This window comes from Camellia sinensis, chromosome 8 (genome assembly GCF_055761805.1).
Source record: "Camellia sinensis isolate YWXY chromosome 8, ASM5576180v1, whole genome shotgun sequence".
Taxonomy (NCBI): domain Eukaryota; kingdom Viridiplantae; phylum Streptophyta; class Magnoliopsida; order Ericales; family Theaceae; genus Camellia; species Camellia sinensis.
The window spans coordinates 114,967,375-114,985,961 of record NC_138968.1 but is presented as its reverse complement, the minus strand read 5'-3'; the positions used below and the strand labels follow the sequence as shown (position 1 = coordinate 114,985,961).

General features: G+C 37.7%; 1 protein-coding gene across 6 annotated transcripts; it reads left to right on the top strand.

Annotated features, from left to right (window-relative positions):
• The first annotated feature begins 9,894 nt into the window (after nucleotides 1-9,894).
• Nucleotides 9,895-18,107, top strand: LOC145797056 (uncharacterized). Of its 6 annotated transcripts, none has more exons than XM_082883189.1 (3): nucleotides 9,895-10,095; nucleotides 11,049-12,307; nucleotides 17,968-18,107. In XM_082883189.1, exons 2-3 carry the CDS (start codon nucleotides 11,088-11,090, stop codon nucleotides 18,095-18,097), a joined length of 1,350 nt encoding a protein of 449 aa, XP_082739315.1. In that variant the 5' UTR covers nucleotides 9,895-10,095; nucleotides 11,049-11,087; the 3' UTR covers nucleotides 18,098-18,107. The 6 variants fall into 6 exon arrangements, with proteins under 6 accessions (XP_082739315.1, XP_082739316.1, XP_082739317.1 ...); XM_082883190.1 differs by lacking the exon at nucleotides 17,968-18,107 and adding an exon at nucleotides 17,579-17,730; XM_082883191.1 differs by lacking the exon at nucleotides 17,968-18,107 and adding an exon at nucleotides 16,510-16,874.
• Nucleotides 18,108-18,587: the final 480 nt, after the last annotated feature.

The window sequence follows — 18,587 nt, the reverse complement described above, 5'->3', positions numbered from 1 at the left end:
TTCCTGGTTTGAGTTGTTGGAGCTATCCACATTCGCCTTTTTCTTGGCACTAAATAGAACTCGGCGGCTATCATTGTCCTGTCTCTTCCTCTGGTTCTCTCCTGAATTCTGATACCGGTTTAGGTTAGCTTCTGCAAGGATGGCTTTGTCCAACACCCCGGCGTAAGTCGGCATGTTGAGCATGTTAACTCGATCCTGAATTGGTCCGCGCAGTCCACTTTTGAATTTTCTAGCTTTTCTGTACTCATCATCGACCATGTGAGGTGCATATCTTGCCAACTCGGTAAAAGCGCGGTTGTATTCTGCGACTGTCTTGTTACCTTGTGTCAGAGTCTGAAATTCCGTGGTCTTGCGATCTCGGACACTAAGGGGAAAATGCTTGTTGTAGAACAGCTCCAAAAATCTGGCCCAAGTCAAACCTGGGTTGCTTTCTCGGGTCATCATCCACCATCTTCGTGCATCGTCGTCTAAGGTGAATGTTGCTAATGACACCTTCTGGGCGTCGGTGCTGGGAAAAATCTCGAACAGCTTCTCCATTTCCAAGACCTACGCGTCGGCCTTCATCGGTTCAATACCCCCAGAGAACCTCGGCGGCTTCATCTTTTTGAACTCCCTGATCAAGGCTATGGTGTCGTCCCCATATAAAGCTTGTTGTGGAGGCACTTGCGGCACTGGAGGAGGCAGAGGTGGGACTGCATGCCGGCCATTGTCTGCTCGGCCTGGGTAGAAGTAGTACTAGCGTCCTGTGGCCGAGTTTGCCTTAACTCACGAACCAAACCTTCGACCAGTCTCTCCAATCTACCCAATCTGTCCTCGGGATGATATCGACCAACGGGTGGTCTACCTCTTCTCATGATGCTAAGAGTGTGCAAAATATGACTTTAAAACAAGATGATCAAACAATATGCATGCAATAGCAAATAGTCACGCCGAAATGATGCACATATTGTCAAGTAGCAAGCATAATGATGCAATCCTAACATCAATCCTATGGAAAGTCCTATGCTCTTTAGGACTCGAAGTGTGAGTAACGTACTATAAGAAACTTGTGCTCTGATACCAATCTGTCACGACCCCAAACCGCCCCTATTAGTTTGGTGCCGTGATGGCCAGTAATCCGGGATTACCGAAGGCCAACTTTCAAAATCCACGCACAAACAGAGTATGAATATATATAGGGCTCACAAGTGCGGAAGCAATAATTTAAAAATACAAGTGGTCCATAAGAGCAGTGCGTAAGCCACATGGAATAGCATACAACTCTACATAATATTACAACTTGGATACAATACAATAAAGTACAAAATACATTTTACATCTTGATCAAAAGGCTTCTCCAGCCGACATGTGTAAATTACAAGCATTATGAGCCGAGAAGCATAATTTTCAAGACTGCCGACATGAATACAAGTTAGGCCGACATAACAAAAACCCAAAACAATCTCGCGAGTCACACCTAGGCGTCACCGCCTTCCTGCTCATCACCTACATATATATATAGAGAGGGTGGGCTTGGATACTCAGTGAATGGTACAAGTAATAAAGGGTTTGCATGTATGACATCCGAGATCTTTAACAAAACAATGTATAATCATAGCTTGTGACAAACGTGGGATAAATCGAGTTCATCTAACAAATCTATCGAGCTTCATCAATCAAAGTCTTTCAAGTTTCATGGGTGACATTAACAAAGATTGTGCTACAAATGCTTATAGTCCCCTAGCACGTACGGACTTTCAAGAATTGTGCTACAAATGCTTAAAGTCCCCTAGCACGTACGGACTTTCAAGATTGTGCTACAAATGCTTATAGTCCCCTAGCACGTACAGACTTTCAAGATTTCCAAGATCAAAGCTAATACTTGATACACAAATAGGGATAGTCATTCATGCTTAGCAAATACTTTTCAAAACAAAGCAAAACTTTATCAAAACTTTATAACGTAGCTTTATCAAAAATACCACTCACCTAGTTCTTCAACGTCGGGGTCAAGCGAGAGTCCAAGTCCTACAAATACATGGCAAGGTCTATTGAATGCACTTTCAAACAAGCTTTACATGGATGCAGATGTTCTCGGCATTCCTTCAAAACTAAGTCGAACCAAGACAAAACACTGTTTCTCTTCTCGGGAAAAACATGCTGGGTACCAACCAGGCTATTGCCGAGGTCCCACACCTTCTTGCCAAGGTGTGGTCCTGGTGGCCACGCTCAAGGAAATGAAGTCGAGAAAATCTGGGTTTCCCTCTGCTGAAGAACATGAAACACATGAATGTTCAATCTTAACTTGTCACTACGAAATCTAGAACTTCATGCTATGAATTTAAAAACATGGACCTGGGTACCCATTCTCGAAGATCTTATGAAAACAAACACAAAAGCATGAATCTTAATGCAAACTTTCGGATCAAACAAGGCTTTTATTCAAGAACACATGAATACTACTTTCTCTTTCTAAAACCAAACTTTCAATCAATGCATGGCTTGCAAATCAGGTTCGATCATGCAATACAGCTAGATGATTAACAAGAACTACAAGAGTAGGTCAAGAATCTAACCTTAATACACGAATCTAACGGTTAGATCTCTAAGAATCAAGCTCCAAGATCCACTCCTTCACTCTAAAACTCCTTCTAGAGCTTCTCTCTCTCAAGGCAAAGATATGATACAAAATGATAAGTTCTACTCACTGCCGACTAATTTAACATTCAGCTCGGACACGTGGCAACGGCAGGTTGGTTTTCCCCGAAAAGGTGGCTAACAGACCAAACAAAGTATGGCGTAAGGGTGTTTAACAAGTAAAGCGGCATGGCACTCTGCAAGGTACTAACATCGGGTGAAAACATCGGCTTCGGTAGGTGAGGTATCTATGATCCCGGCTAGGACGGACAACACTTGGCCTAGCTGTGCCACACCTCGGCCCAGATGTGCCACACCTCGGTCTAGGTCGTACCAATCCGGAACAAGATCACTTGGGTTCAAGGATAACATCTCGACCTAGATGATATACCTCTCGGCCTTGATGATACCCCTCGGCCTAGAAAATGACATCTCGGCCAATATGCCAAGACGAAGGTAGAGGTCAACCAAAGTGGTTTCAAGGTGGTTCTGGCTTTAAGGTGACCTCGGCTGGACTCACCAGAAAAGAACAAGACTCAACAAGTAAATTTCATATAAGTACAAACCATGACAAAAATCTCATTCTAGTTCAGACAAGTCAAGAAAATTCACTACTGCAACTTAGCAAAACAAGATTATACAAATGCTTATGCCCGAGGCTAAGGTGGGGAATGAGGGTCACTACAGGTGTTGTTCGTGAGCTTATTGCAGAAGAAACTCGGTTTAAGGTGGCTCATGGTGCTCCTGCTTTCCAATCAGTTTTTGCCACTCCTCCACTCTTGTCCATCCCCACCTTCTCCTTTATTTCAGGTTATTGGCAAACCCAAGCCTCGGGTTTCCTTGGATGAGTGCAGCTTCTGTCGTCAAGAAGGCCATTAGAAACATGCTTGTCCTAAACTTTTGTAGCCTAAGGGTCGTTCATTTGGTCCACCATCCTCTAAGCCGACATCTTCAGGATCTCGCTCATCTGCCGCCTTTTCTGCACCAATTTCGAAGAATGGTCCGTCTTCCAATATGTAGTCTATGTTTAAGCAGTTCAAGTCTTTTATGGTGGCCAATCCAAATCTTTCATCCTAGGCCTCTGCTATGACTACAACTCAGTTAGGTTTGTCTAGTTCATCTTCTTCAGGCAATATCCACACTTCGTGGATTTTTTTATTCTGGTTGTTCACATCATATGACCCCTGTTGCATCTCTCCTCAATAATTGTGTCTCCCCTTCTTCTTCTATCACTATTGCTACAGCTAATGGTTCTTCTATGCCTGTACACTTTATTTGTTCTACTTTACCTTCCCATTTGTCTCTTTCTCCTGTATTTTATGTTTCTCACCTTTCACTCAGTCTTATTTCTATTAGTCAATTATCTGATTTCGGTTTTGATGTTGTTTTCTCTTTTTCTCATTATGTTGTGCAGGGTCGGGTATCCAAGAGGCAGATTGGGATCGGGCGTAGAGTTAGAGAACTATATATCTTGGACAGCTTGCATGTTCCTCCAGAAAAGTCTTCTACTGCGTTGTCTTCTTTTTGTTTAAACAATAAGTCTTCTTTATTTTATATTTGGCATTCTAGGTTAGGTCATCTGTCGAGTGATCATTTGAGGATGTTAGTTCGATCTGGACATTTAGGCAATTTTTCCATTGATGATATTTCTGAGTGTCGTGGTTGTAAACTGGCTAAAATGCCAGCTCTTCCTTTTAATAAAAGTAGTTCTATTTCATCTTCTCCTTTTCAATTGGTTCATACTGATGTTTGGGGTCCTTCCCTTATAGTTATCAAGGGTGGTTCGCAATATTATGTGTCTTTTGTGGATGATTACAGTCGGTTTACTTGGGTTTATTTGATGACTCAAAAATCTGATTTTTACAAAATATATTCTAATTTTCACCCCATGATTCGCACTCAGTTTTCCACTACCATTAAAGTTCTCCGTTCTGATTTGGGAGGTGAATATTACTTCTTTGAGTTTAAGGAGTTTTTAGCTACTCATGGCACTATTCTTCAATCTTCGTGTTCTAACACTCCTGCCCAAAATGGTCGAGCTGAGCATAAACATCGCCATCTCCTTGATATAGCTCGCTCTTTGTTGCTCTTGTTTTTTGTTCCGTTTGTTTTCTGGGAAGAAGCTGTGCTCACTACTGCATATCTTCTCAATCGGATGCCTACTCCTCTTCTCTCAAGCTCATCTTCGTATGAGCGTCTTTTTGGTGTTACTCTCAATTATTCTCTTCTTCGTATTTTCGGTTCTACATGCTTTGTACTCCTTCCTAAACGGGAGTGCTCTAAGCTTTCTCGTTGTGTCCTATGTATCTTTTTAGGGTATGGCATTAATCAGAAAGGTTATCAATGCTATGATCCTGCCACCAAAAAGCTATATGTGTCTAAGCATGCCACCTTTTTAGAAAACCTACCCTACTGCACTATACCTTCTATCCCTATCCCTATTACCAAGGATGAATTGGTTCACATTGACCCATTTCCTCCTGATGTTTCTCCATATGAGTTTGTTTTTGATCTTGAGGTCTCTACTTTGCCTCTTACTAACACTTCTGATACCTCGCCAACTATTTCCTCTCCAATTCCTACTTCCCCTGCTCCTCTTCTTGTTTATTAGCGCCGCAAAGCACTTTCGAGCTCGCCTATCTCTAGCTCTATTGTCCCTCCAGCTATTTCTTTGGATCTTGCTCCTCCTGCACATCGCTTTCTAAAGCGAGACCGTCATCCTCCAAACTGGTATGGTTTTGGTAATACATTTTTTTCCCTTTCCTATCAGTCTTTTCTTTCTTGTCTTCATACTTATTTTGAGCCTAGGTGTTACAAGGAAGCTTGTTATGATCCCAATTGGATTGCTGCCATGAATGACAAGTTAACTGCTTTGGCTAACACTTAGACTTTTTATTTGGTTCCATTACTTGCTGGCAAGAATATTGTAGGCTGGAAATGGGTCTATAAGGTCAAAACCCTTTCTGATGGTTCTTTGGAACGGTACAAAGCTCGTTTGGTTGCCCAGGGCTTTTCTCAAGAGTATGGGATTGATTATAATGAGACTTTTGCTCCCGTTGCCAAGATGACTATTGTTCGCACTCTTATCTCAGTTGTTATTGCCCATCACTGGCCTTTGTTTCAACTAGATGTCAAAAATGCTTTCCTGAATGGGCATCTTGCTGAAGAAGTGTATATGCGCCCTCCACCGGGTCTATCTCACACTCCTTGTGTTGTTTGTTGTTTTCGCCGTGCTCTATATGGTCTCAAGCAGTCTTCTCATGCTTGGTATGAGCGATTTCACTCTGTTGCACTTCAGCTTGGTTTTTGCCCTAGTCATCATGATTGTGCTCTCTTTGTTCGGTGCACTTTTGTTGGCCTTGTTCTCCTTCTCTTATATGTGGATGATATGATCATCATTGGCTCTGATTATAGTACTATTGAGGAGGTTAAGCATCAGTTGTTTCAGGAGTTTGAAATGAAAGATTTGGGGTCTTTTCAGTATTTTCTTGGTATTGAGGTTGCTACTTTTCCTACTAGGTATCTTCTCTCTCAGACTAAATATTCTCGAAATATTCTTTCTCATGCCAATCTCACTGATGGCAAAATTGTCGACACTTCTTTTGAGTTGCATGCTAAGTTTTCTGCTTCTGATGGTGTTTCTCTTGAGGATCCCACTTTGTACCGCGAGTTGGTTGGGTGCCTTGTTTATCTCACCGTTACTCGTCCGGATATCTCCTATAGTGTGCACATTATCAGTCAGTTTGTTTCTGCTCCTCGTCCCACACATTGGGCTGCCTTACTTCATACTCTGCGTTACCTTCGTGGCACTTTGTTGCAATGTCTGTTGTTATCTGCCTCTTCGGACTTGACTCTTCGTGCCTATGCTGAAGCTGATTAGGCAGGTGACATCTATGATCGCAAATCCACTTTCTGGTCTTTGTGTTTTCCTCGGCGATTCTCTCATATCTTGGAAGAGTAAGAAACAATCTATTGTTCCTCATTTCACCGCTAAGGCTAAGTATCGTGCCATGGCACATGCTACTTCCGAGATCGTTTGGCTTTGGTGGCTTCTTTCTGATATGGGTGTCTCTCTTTCTGATCCGACTCCATTATATTGTGATAATCAGAGTGCTGTCCAGATTGCCCATAATTCAGTCTTTCATGAGCGGGCCAAGCATGTTGAAATAGATTGTCATTTTGTCAGACAGCATCTTCAAACTGACACTATTACTCTTCATTTTGTTCCCTCCTCTCTTCAGTTGGTTGATTTTTTTACAAAGACTTACACTGTTGCTCGTTTTCATTTTTTTCTTGGCAAACTTTCGATGTTTTCTGCGCTCGCATCTTCAGTTTGAGGGGGGTTGTGAATTATGGTAGTTTATATTATTCATTAAGAATAGTTTAGTCCTTTAGGTTGTTAGGGTTTGATTCTCTTAAATTATATATATTTGTACTCATTTAATTAATCAATAAACAAGTTTGTTATCACACTCAAAGGTTTGTTTATGATTCATATATAAATATATTCTTCACTAAATAATTGCATAATTACATAATATTACAATGCATTAAGATCATGACAGCTTATTTTAATGTACATATCAACATTCAAAATGAGTTATATTATATATAACCAAACAACAGTTGGCCATGTAAATGCAGGACACAGTGATGCTTGGTGCTGACTACTATAAAACTGATGTTGAAGTTGTAGCACTGGTAGTAAAGGGAAGAGTTTCTATTAGAATAGGAGAAAATACAAAAATCAAGTATAGAACAGTTCCTATTAGATCGATTTGGGGTTGGGTGTGAACGTATATGCGAATGGAATAAGACATAGAGAGGGAGACAGAGAGATGCAGAGAGAGAAAGAGAGAGAGAGATCGACAAAGAGGGAGAGAGACCGAGAGTGATAGAGAGAGAGAGGCCGAGATCAACACACACACACACAGAGAAGCTTTTTCTTTGAGTGAGAGAGGAGAAGCTTTTTCTTTTAGCTTAATCGTGCAGCTACCATTTGAGGGGGAAAATGACTTAAATGCCTCTCACAATTTCAAGTTATTACAAGTGTGCCATGTATATAAACCAAAACACACTCATTTCTGTCTCTCACACGAACCAGAGAGGCGATTTCTGGCGAAGTGAGATGATTTCTGGTTCTATCTCTCTCTCACTCACAAACCAGTGCTCTCTTTCTTTTTCACACTCACGAACCAGAGCTCTTTTTTTTTTCTCTCTCTCTCTCTTTGCAATCGAGCTTCCGTGTCTGCGATTTGAGAGGCAAAACCCTAACCATCGCGATCTGAAACCCTAGAGTCACGATCGATTGCGTGACGATTGACGGTGACTATCAACCGTCTGTCGTTGTCCCCCATTCCCTATCGTCATAGTGCCTTCGACGGTGACGATCAACGATCAACGACCAACGTCGTAGCAACCCATTGCTACTTTGTCGCCATCGTCGTTGTGTTGCCATTGCTGAGCTTCTCTCTTTCTCTCTCACGATTTGAAACCACATCACGATTTGAAACCACATCACGATCTGAAAAAAATAGTGACGATGACGATGACGATGACGATCGACGGCGTGACGATCTTGCAGACCACCGACTGTGGCTGGGGTTTTGCAATTTATATCCATTAAATAAATTTCACAATTTATTTCACAATTAATATGGATATAAATTGCACAATTGCACAATTTAAATAAAGAAATAAATTGCACAATTTATTTCAATCAAATAACTTCTATTAAAAGAATTTTATATTGATATAAAATTCTTTGGTAATGTAATAAATAAATAAATAAAACAATTGTTGCTAATTGATATTAATAAAAAAAAAGAAATAAATTTTATTAAATGAAATAAAAAAAAAAGAAATAAATTTAGCCATTAATGAAATAAATTTTATATTAATTGATACTAATTAATAATTTTAGTATCAATTGATGCTAATTAAGCCATTAATTGACACTAATTAATTTATAATGAAATAATTTTATACTAATTGATACTATTAATGAAAATAATAATTTTTGTAATACTAATTATATTAAATTTTATTAATGGAATAATTTTTTTAGAATTAAAACTGAAAAAAATGATAAAATAATCATTTTTATATCATATAAGGGCAAAAAAGACAATTACATAGTAAAAAAATTATTTTATAATTTATCAATCAAATACTACTCTGCTATTTAAATTTATAATCTCACAACTGCACTAAACAATTAGGGTTTGTTTGGTAACACTTACGTTTTCAGTTTATATTTACAAAAATTTTATAAACTGGTTTTTGTTTATTTTTAGAAAAACATAAACTACAAACGCGTTTGGTTTTGGCAAAATGTTTGAAATTTTAAAAAATATAAACTAAAAGAGTGAGAAATGGCGAGTGGTAACGTGGCGGGTGGTGATGAGTGGTGGTTGATGGTGGCAGCGGAAGACGGTGGCGGCGAGTGGGTGGCGACGGAAGACGGTAGTGGTGGGTGGTGGCGAGTGGTGGTGACGGAAGACGATGATGGCGGGTGGCGGGTGATGGGTAATAACGGCAAGTGGTGGGTGGTGGTGGCAGAAAACAGTGATGGAGGGTGGTGACGGAAGACGGTGGTGGAAAGTGGTGGCAGGTGGTGGTGGCGGAAGATAATGGTGGAAAGTGATAGCAAGTGGTGGCAACGGAAGATGGTGATGGAAGGTGATGGCGGGTGGTAGTGGCGGAAGATGGTGGTGGCGGGTGGTGGCGAGTGTGGCGGTGGCGGAAGACGGTGGTGGAAAGTGGTGGCAGGTGGCGGCGAAAGACGGTGGTAGAAAGTGGTGGCAGGCGGTGGCAGCGGAAGAAGGTGGTGGAAAGTGGTGGCGAGTGGTAGTGGCGGAAGATGGTGGTGGCGAGTGACGGCGGCGGCGGCGGCGGAAGACGGTGGTGGGTGGTGGCGGCAGAAGTCAGTGGTGGAGGGTGGTGGTGGGTGGTGATGGCGGAAGACGGTGGTGGAAAATGGTGGCAGGTGGTGGCGAGTGGTGGGTGGTCAAAAAAAAAAAAACTTAAAACTGAAAACATAAACTCATTTTTTGAGTTTACAAATTTTTGCTAAATTTGTAAACTGAGACCACTGGTTTATAAATCAAAATATTTACTAAATAAGTTTTTATGATAATTTTAAAAATTTTTGTAAATATAAATTGAAAACTGAAAACGTAAGTGTTACCAAACGCCACCTTAGAATTTAAATTCACAATTCTAAATTATAATATGTTAAGTTATTATTTACAAACACTTTTTCACCCCTCTACCAAACAGGGCCTTGGCCTTTGTCCTCAACTCAAGCAAGGAGGGTGAAACTAGTTTTCATCTTGAAAAAGGAGTGCCCTAGTTTTTGTCCTCAGGGAACGCCCTCCTCTACCCCCAACGTGATTCTACACCAGTATTTTATGTTCTCTTCTGTGTCGCTAACATAGTGGCTGCCTACCCCCCCGAACTCCGACGCTCTTCATAAAGGTTAAAGGTTTCTTCCTAGACGTAGCTCTTCACAATGTTTACACTGTGTTTGGATTGAGTGATTTGGAGAGAAAAGAAAAGAAATAGAGAGAAATGTATTTCTCTTCCATGTTTGGTTATCTTAAGTGGAGAGAAATGGGGAGAAATAGAGAGAAATGGAGAGAAACTCATTTCTCTCATAACCCTTATTTTCAATCTTCCCAAAAGTGGAGAGATTGGGAGAGAAAAGAAATCCACAAATGTTTATATTTTCATAATACCAATTTTACCCCTATAAAAATAAAAGAAATAAAATGATTGAAAATATAAAAAGGTTATTTTGGTAATATAACATAAAATAATTTCTTTTCTTTTCTCTTAATGAAATCTAACCAAACAAGAAGGAGAGAAATCAAAATCATTTCTTTTCTTTTATTTCTTACTTATCCAAACAAAAAGGAGAGAAATTACAATTATTTCTTTTCTTTTCTTTTCTCTTATTACTTAAGTAATCATTTCTTTTCTTTTCTCTCCTAAGTTACCAAACATAGCGTTAAGGTTTTTTTTTTATTTATTTTTTTAAGTATAATCCTTATTTTTGGATTCCGTTCAACAAGTTTTCATCTCATTCGCTATTTTATTTATTTATTTATTTATTTTTTCATACACGAGTGCTACACCCTGTGTCCAATCAAAAGAAACATTATAAAAATAAGATTGTTGCTACATCATAATTAACATTTTGTGATAGATGCTCAGGCAGATCAATCAATTGTTTTTTAATTTAATCCTGATATCAATTGGCTTATTTGTGAAATTGTTTAGAATTTCTACTGCAATGTTCATGGTTGAGCCTTAAATCAAGAAAATCAAGTCATTGATTTCATAAGTGAGATTGTTTGTTAATTTCGTGCATATTAGTATGTTAATTTAAGATTTTGATTTTGTTCCAACAATTTATATTCGAATTGTAGGGTTTGATTTGTGCCCTGTTCAGTGAGTTGCCAGTGACAATGAAAGGTTGGAATCAAAGCAGCAAGAAGAAGCGCAACGGGAAAGGCAACGGCAACGGCAACGGTAACGGTGAAGAAAGCAAGATTAAGCAGAGTGCATGTATATGCCTGTTGTTTGAATTGCCGCTGCAAAAGCGTATCAATGTGTTGGCCATTGATACAAGTGAAGAACTTCGTATTTTTCCGCTAAGCCCACTGAAACATGCCAGTTCAATATCGCGAGTTGGTTTTGCCTCACTAGGGTCTAAAATTTTTGTACTTGGTGGTGAAATTGATCGGGAAACTAGAAATTACCCCAGGGAAGTATATATTTGGGATTTCAATTGCAATGAGAAACAGTGGAAGAAGGGTCCTCCGTTGAACGCCAAGAAGCCAAATCCGGTTGTTGTTACTGTGAATAAAAAAATATATGCCCTTGCCGGCGATTCCATATTTGACCGTAGAAAAACTGAGACAATAGGCCATGTGTTCGAGGTCCTTGATCCAGAACTTGGCAATGTTTGGACCCCTCTGCCCAATCCTCCATTCCATTCCTTATATAAGAAGTCTTCTGGCGTGGAATTTCGCGGGCACACAGTCATTGGCCTTAATATTTATGTGTTATTACTTCACTCATATAATCGTGTTACTTTGTATTCCTTTAATGTTATTGAAAACAAATGGAAGATGCATAATGGCGGTGACAGCAGTGGCGCTGCCTGTGCTGGATCAGATGATATGATACTCCATAATTTAAGTGTGGGCCCATGGTTCTTTGAGGCTGAGGTTGTAGACTATCTGTTGTATCAGACTATCTTTGATCAACCTGGAAAGGTCATGAAGGTGTATGCGTATGATTTGACTGCAGGACAGGAGGATGAAGAACAAGAGACTGAAGAAGAAGCTGAAACATTTGATGATGATCCTCTTCCAGATGATTATAGTTTGGTTACAGTTCCAATATTTGGGTTGAGTCATGTAACCGATACAGTCACTGCTTCAAAGTCGACTCTAGCGTTTGTGGTTCATCTTAGGAACAACGTGTTTTGCCTAGTTTGCATCTACACATCTTGCAATGCTGGAGGACGCGCTCGTCATGTTCGGGCATGCGTATTTCAAGTTGACTCAGTTGAATTGTTAGAAGGGACGGAGTTTACCAAACGCTATCTTGTAGCAGAAAATGTGACACAAGCTGACTGGATCATCGACTCAGGCCCAAAGTTGGGAATCTTTTCAGCAAGGTATCAATTTATTTGTATTTGTTGCTTTTTTGGCCTCTTTTATGACCATCACTTTTGCAGTTCTTATTAGTTTTATCACCTTTCTCATCCTTTGATTTCATGATTGCTGCTATTTTATTGTCATCTTCATGCCGTTGCATTTATTTCTTACCATGGAAAATTATTGCATGACATTATGATAGTACTAGAATATAAAAATTGGACTGCGGTTCTTAAGGAATTTCTCTAATTGCTTCGTGCTCGACTCACCATACTTGTCAACGATTGATTCATGGACAAGTGGACAAGATAGGACTATTTTATTCCGAGATAAATTATCCCATGTTTGGTTTAGATTTTGTGACCGCAAGTAACTTATTTGAGGGCCCTTCTACCCAGCATATGTGGGAGGTGGAACAACTTATCTCAGGATTAGTCTTTTGTCACAAAATAACTAAAACATCCTCATTGGGATAAGTTAAGGTATCCGGCCTAATCCTTTTTGCATACATAGCTCTATAGATTGAAAGTAATTTGGAACTTAGTTCCCCAATTGGCAAGATCTTCAGTAGTTTTTTTCTTAGTTTTATGGTTGAAGTTGTGCACACATTTTCTAATAGTTGTTGTTTGAATTAAGGTTTCGTTATATAGGATAGTCTGATATTTGTTTTGTTTGTTGGCTTCTTTGAAACAAATATTTATCATTTTTATTTTTAATTTGCGGATGCAATTTGGATGGGTTGAACTTTCAAGTCCATGCCATCTTTGTCAACATCTATTCTTGTATTGAAGTTTCTAGACTTGTGACTTGGTTTGTTGGAACGCCTAGCCTGACCAAAAGTTTGGGTTGGCCTTTGATGGGGCATAAGCTATCCAATTTGACCCCATTTGGTACTTGTAAATTTTTTATGTTTCAATTTTCAGTAAGACATTCAATGTTCGTGGCTTTGAAAGTTAATTGTACGCTTGTATACTTTACATGCTGAATGACAGTTAACAGTTCACGCATAATATGTTCTTTACTCATGTTATATTTTAAGTAGATCTTTGTAAGATATTACTGTCATTGTCTTAGTTTTCCTTAAATAACTTGACTTAAAAAAAAGAAGAAGCTTTTAAGAGCATATCGAAAACATATTTGCACATTGGATATGCATCTGTGACATAATAACCAGAGGTTGGCTTGATTGCTTGGTGTGCTTTTGGTGGGCTAAGTAGCTTTGTTGACAATGAATGAGTCTTAGTCTAGGACGAATCTAGAATTTTATTTTTGTGGTGGCAAGAACATGTTTATAAAAAAAATTACCACTAATAATACAAGCTATATTTATTAGACCAAAATAAAAATAGCAAGGGCATTTCTAAAAACAATGGTACCAACTAAATTTATAATGAAATAACAATAAAACGAAAAAAAATTGAAGCAATGACATTGAATTTATTTTTTATTTTTTTTCCAATTTATGTAATAGGAACTAGATGGATGACTGAATTCTAAGGCCCATGTTTTTTGGAGAAGGGGCGTGCAGATATACTATTTATGACAAATGCGTGGTTTGATTGTAGATGAAGCTATTGATGACCAAATCATGTTTAGAAAGGAGAGAGCCGAAAAATTCAAGCTATAAAAACAAAAGTTTATGTGACAACGAATTCAAAGCCCCACGTTCTCTAAAGAAGGGGTAAGTGTGCAAATCTAGTATTCGAAGCCCAAATAAAACTAAACTATTGATGATTGGATTACTCAAAAATGGAGAGAGACTCATTCTCTCCTATGAATTAGAGAGAGAACATGAGGGATGGGGATGTCAGATGTGGTGTGTGAATGAAAGAGCCGAAGAGGAGAAGCTTTTTTGTGAGCCCATGTGATTCCTTTCGTGTTTGTTTTTTTCCCCTTTTTATTTAAAATCCCCTAGAAGTAATGCTGGCAAAATGAAGTGAAAGAGTCACGGTGAAAGATTGAAAAAGGAAAATAAAATAATCCCATTTTCTTTTTAGAGAAAAAAGGAATGCAAAGAGAAAAAGAATCAAATTAGTGCATGTTGGTAGCTGCTCTTCTTGGAAGGAGGAGGGGAAGGGGAAATTCCTTATAAAAATTCTGAGCCTTGATGTGCACTATGCACCAAGGATTGGGGGTTGCCATGACCCCCTTTGGCCTAAGTGTGCCTTCATCCCCGGTCTTGGGGACCAAGATTGTGAAATAGCTACCATTATGTAACATAATGGTTGATAAATGAAAATTGTGCCAAGGTTGTACCCTTGATAGTCTACCATAGTAGACATAGACTGTAATCAGTGTAATGCTCATGTGTGAAGTCATAATGGTGGTAAGACAGTAGAATGGCTCTAGTTATGGCTAGTTCTGATACAAGAGAAAAAGAAGAAAAATTTAGAAAGGAGGAAGGAAATAATCTGAGCTAGTCATGCTTATAATTTGTCTTAGAGTTGTTGATCTTGTTCCTCTTCTTCATTTGTGCCAGGTGCGACAAAAACAATGTTTCTGTCTTTGGTGTTGCAAATCTATTTGCATAACTCCTATTATACTGTATCGGCAAACATGACTGTGATTTTGGCCTTGTTTGGTATTGCAGTGTATTTACTTTGGAAGCATTTTTGCTGCCCTTTATTTTCATTAGGGTGTGCTTGATTGCATCTTTAAAATATTTGATGTGTAGTTTTAGTCTCCGCATAACATTTCACTCAAAATCACTTCTTTAGAAGCCGTCACAACACCAAGCGAGATGTTAGAACCTTGTATCCAGCTCAATTTGCTTTAATTGAAAGGCTAATTTAATCTGACTTTCTATTAATGTTGTAGAAGGTATAGTGTTGCGTGGTGTGATGCCCTGATAATCTATAATTGTATCTTTTCAATCCAAGCAATTGTTTGAACTTCACATGTGAGAGATATCTACATTTGATTCTTTGCTTTATATATTTTTTGACAAAAAAAAGGGGCCAAATTGTTTGTTTAGAAGAACAACAGAGTAAGGAAATGTATTTAGGGTCGAGAATATGTGCTAAGAAAAAGAAGAAAGACAATGAAAGGAGAAAAAAAATTGAGAGGAACTCGTATCACATCTATATGAGTTTCAAGTGTCCTCTGTTGCTAATATATATATATATATATATATATTTATTTTTTTTTTTTGCTTTTGTATTGGATAAATGCTTCAAACAATAAATATACATATACACATACGTAATAATCTTTTTATTTAAAAAATATTTGAACTATTTCACTGACTATTGAAAACAAACATCAAAATTAACTAACAACAATAATCCATGCAATACAATAGTAATTTTTTAAAATAACCACAACAAATTCAAAATTATTCTATTCTCAACATAACCGATCGAAATGCAATGAGATCTCCATGCAAAGGTTTATGAGAATATGTTGACACTGGAATAATAAGGCATCAATAATTTCACTCAGTAAAATCAGGGAGGAGAATGTTAAATGTTTTTATAGTGCATTCAAAATACCTACATCTTTCAGATCATTGAATCTCACACTCCAATTTACTTTAACAATGACAGACTTGCTTTCCTGTAGACAATCAGAAGCGAATGTAAGCTAATAATGGAACATGTTTTAGATATTAAAACAACATACCTACTTAACGATGATGCAATTGAATCTGAAGAAGGGAAATTGCTAAAGCTGTTAGACTGTGGACTGCAACATTTCCTTACCATTCACAGACATAATATTATGATGCGTTTGCACATCAACTGCCATCAATTGCAGTTTTTATTTATTTATTTATTTATTTATTTATTTTTGTCACATGTCACAAAAATACATCTGAAAGTCAAATGAAAAACCTCCCAATTTTACCATCTAGTATTGGGAGAATATCTAGCGAGTTTAAACAAATTTTGATTCACTTGATTTGTTTAGAGTTAGCTGTAAAGCCAGAGCAGTTTGGATAGCTCTGATGACAAACGGATTAGGAGATCTTGAAATGCCTCTTCAGTTGTGAATTGAAAATAATTGCACAAGAAAACTCTATTGATGAGAACACCTTGTGGAACATACTTTTCATTGTTACTCTGGCAAAATTTGGAAGGATAAAAACAAATGTGTGAAATATTTTACTACCAGGGGAGTGGGAAACTCATCCTAGAGTATGCTCATGTGATTCAAGAAACTTTCCAGTCCTCTATATCAACTAATCTAGAACTCATTAAACTAATTAAGTGGTCATTTCCAGGCACAGGTAAAATAAAGCTCAACATAGATGGCTGTGCAAAAGAGAATCCAAGACTAGGTGGTTTTGGTGGCCTATTCAAAGATGAAGCTGGAATTTGGGTTTGTAGCTACTATCAATAAATAAATAAACACAACCACAAATGTCATGAGAACAATATTTGTCAAGAGAAGTCTATCCTTGTAACCCTCATTTCCAAATGATTAAGATAGAAAAACAGAGATGATAGGGATACCTTTTTCAATTCAGCTTCAAGTTCATCTATTTGTTTCTCGAGTCCTGCAACCTCAGTTGATAATTCCTAGAAATTGACACAGAAACAACTTTCACATTCACCTCATAAATAAATGGAACACCAAATAAATAAATCTTGCATGCTTGAAGCAAGCATGGCTTCACCTCATTTATACCAGAGTGTTAAAAGAGATTTTCCTAAGGTGTTTAAAACCTCATCATATTGCACTTTTCTCTAGGCCTTTGAGCTAGTAGTGTGGAGGACTTCCAACTTCTTCTGATTGATCTTATTCTTGCCACATCTCACCTATATGAGGTGCAATAGAAGCATAAATACAATACATAATTTTGAACAATGGATATCAAACAACACTAGGGAAAATGTAAAGGCGGATTCTTGATTATGCCAGTGATATTGACTTGTAGAAAAGTCACCTAAAATAACCAGAAGTGAGCACTACAGCAAAGTTGAACCCAATCAAGTCCTGTTAATTTGAGCACTATAGCAATCTAAATCCCTAATTGTATGAACCCGGCCTATTGGCAAGAATGAGTTTGTTCGATGTTTCGGTAGATTGAGATAGGGATGTGGCAATGTCATGCCAACCCATGCGCGAGTGGAAGATGTTAGAAATCAGGTCGAGTTTCAGACTCGGGTTTGGGTGCCCATGGTGACATGACCCATTATGAGACCTATGAGATTTGAATTACCTTATCTAGAGGATAAGAGTGGATTACATATTCAGATATATTATATATATCTGATATGTATTATGTAATTTGGATTTAACTAAATATTCCTCTAACTTTCTCTCTCTTGATCTTTGTTGTGGGACAGGAGAACAACCATGCCTTTGTACTGTCAATAATGTGGGTAGTTTTCTAATAGTTGTACTCCATTGCTGGAAATTGTTCGAATTCATCATGGGGTACATGATTCACCCACATGGTTCATGGACTTGGTTTGAATGAAAAAAGTATGCTTGAATCTATTTATTTCTGTTGTGTATTATTTATGTTTTTCCTACAAGACCAAAATCCAATTGAACATGACTCCTTGCCTTCTGCTGGTTATGGAATTCTTGGTTCCACTAAATGGTTTCAAAGTCGAGTGTCATTCACAGAGTTGCTTCAGTTAGTATTTGAACATTTATTTATTAAGGAAATGCATAATCTCTTTTTGGGGGGGTAATTCTTATATTGTCTTTTGGACATTATCCTTTGCAGAGTTCAATGGAACGCTCCCACAATTCACAAGAAAAAAGGGAATAAGCCAAGAAATCTAATAATTAAGGATTTTAAGATATTGGCAGGCCCAATTTATTGTCCATGGTTTTTCAGCTTTTGTGAATTGTAAAAATCTATTGAGAGTGTGTTTAATTTCAGTTTTCTAAAAATTGTGTTTTGTGTTTTTCATATTTTTCTATTTTTAGTGAATATTTTTAAAATTCTAAGCAATTTTTTTACTTTTTTAGATGCACCTTATTTGGATGTATCTAAATAGTAAAATATTTGTGAAAAAATATTTTAAAAAATAATAAATATACAAAAATACAAAAAATGTATTGAATTTTCGTATTTTTTTTAATTATATTTTTTGGTATTTAATATATTTTTTAAAGATTTTTTTCACAAATATGTGTATTTATGTTGGGTGTGCCTAAAAATTAAAAAACATTGCTTAAAATATCAAAAAAAATCATTGAAAACATTAAAATATGAAAAATAAAAAAGTAGAATTTTCTGAAAACTAGAACCAAACAAGTTGAATCAACAGTATGCATTGACCTTGTGTGGTGGGAGTTGTTTATTTCATGTGTGCAAGAGTGGCATTGATAAATTTTGTT